The following is a 1,362-nucleotide window of genomic DNA, read 5'->3' on the forward strand; positions in this document are numbered from 1 at the left end:
GAAGCTGAAGGTCCAGTCAGCACGGTTCGTTTTGATAAAGGACGTCCTGTATAAGAAGGGCTTCTCTCGACCGTACTTAAGATGTTTAGGCCCCAAAGAAGCAGACTATGTTATGAGAGAAGTACACGAGGGGATATGCAGCAACCACTAAAGGTCATGGTTATTAGTACATAAGTTGATTCGAGTCGGATACTACTGGCCGACAATGCAAAATGACGCTCAGGTTTATGTAAAAACTTGCGACAAATGTCAAAGGTTCAGCGATATCATTAGACAGCCGGCGGAAGAATTGACCCCCATAACCGCCCCATGGCCATTCGCCCAGTGGAGGTTGGATATCATGGGACCATTCCCAATAGCAGCAAAGCAGCTAAAGTTTCTTGTCGTCGACATTGATTACTTCACCAAATGGGTCGAAACTGAAGCCTTAGCCATGATCACTGAAAAGAATGTACGGAATTTCGTGTGGAAAAACATTGTTTGCAGGTACGGAATTCCAAGAGTCTTGATCTCGGACAACGGTAAACAATTTGACAACAACTCCTTCCGGACCTTCTGCTCAGAGCTAGGAATCAAGAACCACTATTCCTCCCCAGCCCATCCTCAAGCAAACGGACAAGTTGAAGTCACGAACCGTTCCTTGCTTCGAATCATCAAGACTTGGTTCGAGGGGGCAAAGGGCATATGGCCTGAGGAGCTGCCCAGCACACTATGGGCATATAGAACGACAATGAGGACTTCCACGGGAGAAACTCCGTTCCAGCTAACATACGGGAGTGAAGCGGTCATCCCAGCCGAGATAGGACTCACGAGTTACAGGGTGGACAATCATGACGAAGGAAGAAATGACCAAGAGCTACGTCTACGGCTGGATCTAGTTGACGAAGTGAGGGCGATGGCTGAGCAGAGACTCGCACGATACCAGGACCTCATGGCCAAGCACTACAACTCCCGAGTCAAGCGCCGAGACTTTAAAGTCGGAGACCTCGTTTTAAGGAAAGTGATGGGCACCGCCAGAGATCCTGCACAAGGAAAGCTTAGCCCAAACTGGGAAGGACCCTACAAGATTACATCATGGCTAAGAAAAGGCACCTATCACTTAGAAACACTTGACGGATAGAGGCTACGACACCCATGGAACGCCGAGCATCTCAGAAAGTACTACCAAGTAAAAGATAGCAAGCAGAACACTACTCCTCATTGCCAGTTTATGTTTTTTAATTATCTGTCCTAGTTTATTCTTGTCTACTATATATTTTAAGCTCGAAGGGCTGAAAGTTTATTCTTTTTCGAACAAAGTTCTACTTATGTATTCATCATAATAAGAGGAGTTTTATTCAGAAACGACTAGTAAACTTATTA

At 45.8% G+C, this 1,362-nt stretch overlaps 1 protein-coding gene across 1 annotated transcript; it reads left to right on the plus strand.

The window, feature by feature from the left end:
* Positions 1-730: 730 nt before the first annotated feature.
* Positions 731-1,120, plus strand: LOC142625229 (uncharacterized). Its single transcript, XM_075798919.1, has one exon. It carries the CDS (start codon positions 731-733, stop codon positions 1,118-1,120), a length of 390 nt encoding a protein of 129 aa, XP_075655034.1.
* Positions 1,121-1,362: the final 242 nt, after the last annotated feature.

Source organism: Castanea sativa, chromosome 2, assembly GCF_040712315.1.
Source record: "Castanea sativa cultivar Marrone di Chiusa Pesio chromosome 2, ASM4071231v1".
In the NCBI taxonomy this organism is placed as follows: Eukaryota; Viridiplantae; Streptophyta; class Magnoliopsida; order Fagales; family Fagaceae; genus Castanea; species Castanea sativa.

Bases quoted from the DNA above. Each gene is read 5' to 3' on its own strand.
- LOC142625229 (XM_075798919.1), top strand. From the start codon at position 731: ATGAGGACTTCCACGGGAGAAACTCCGTTCCAGCTAACATACGGGAGT.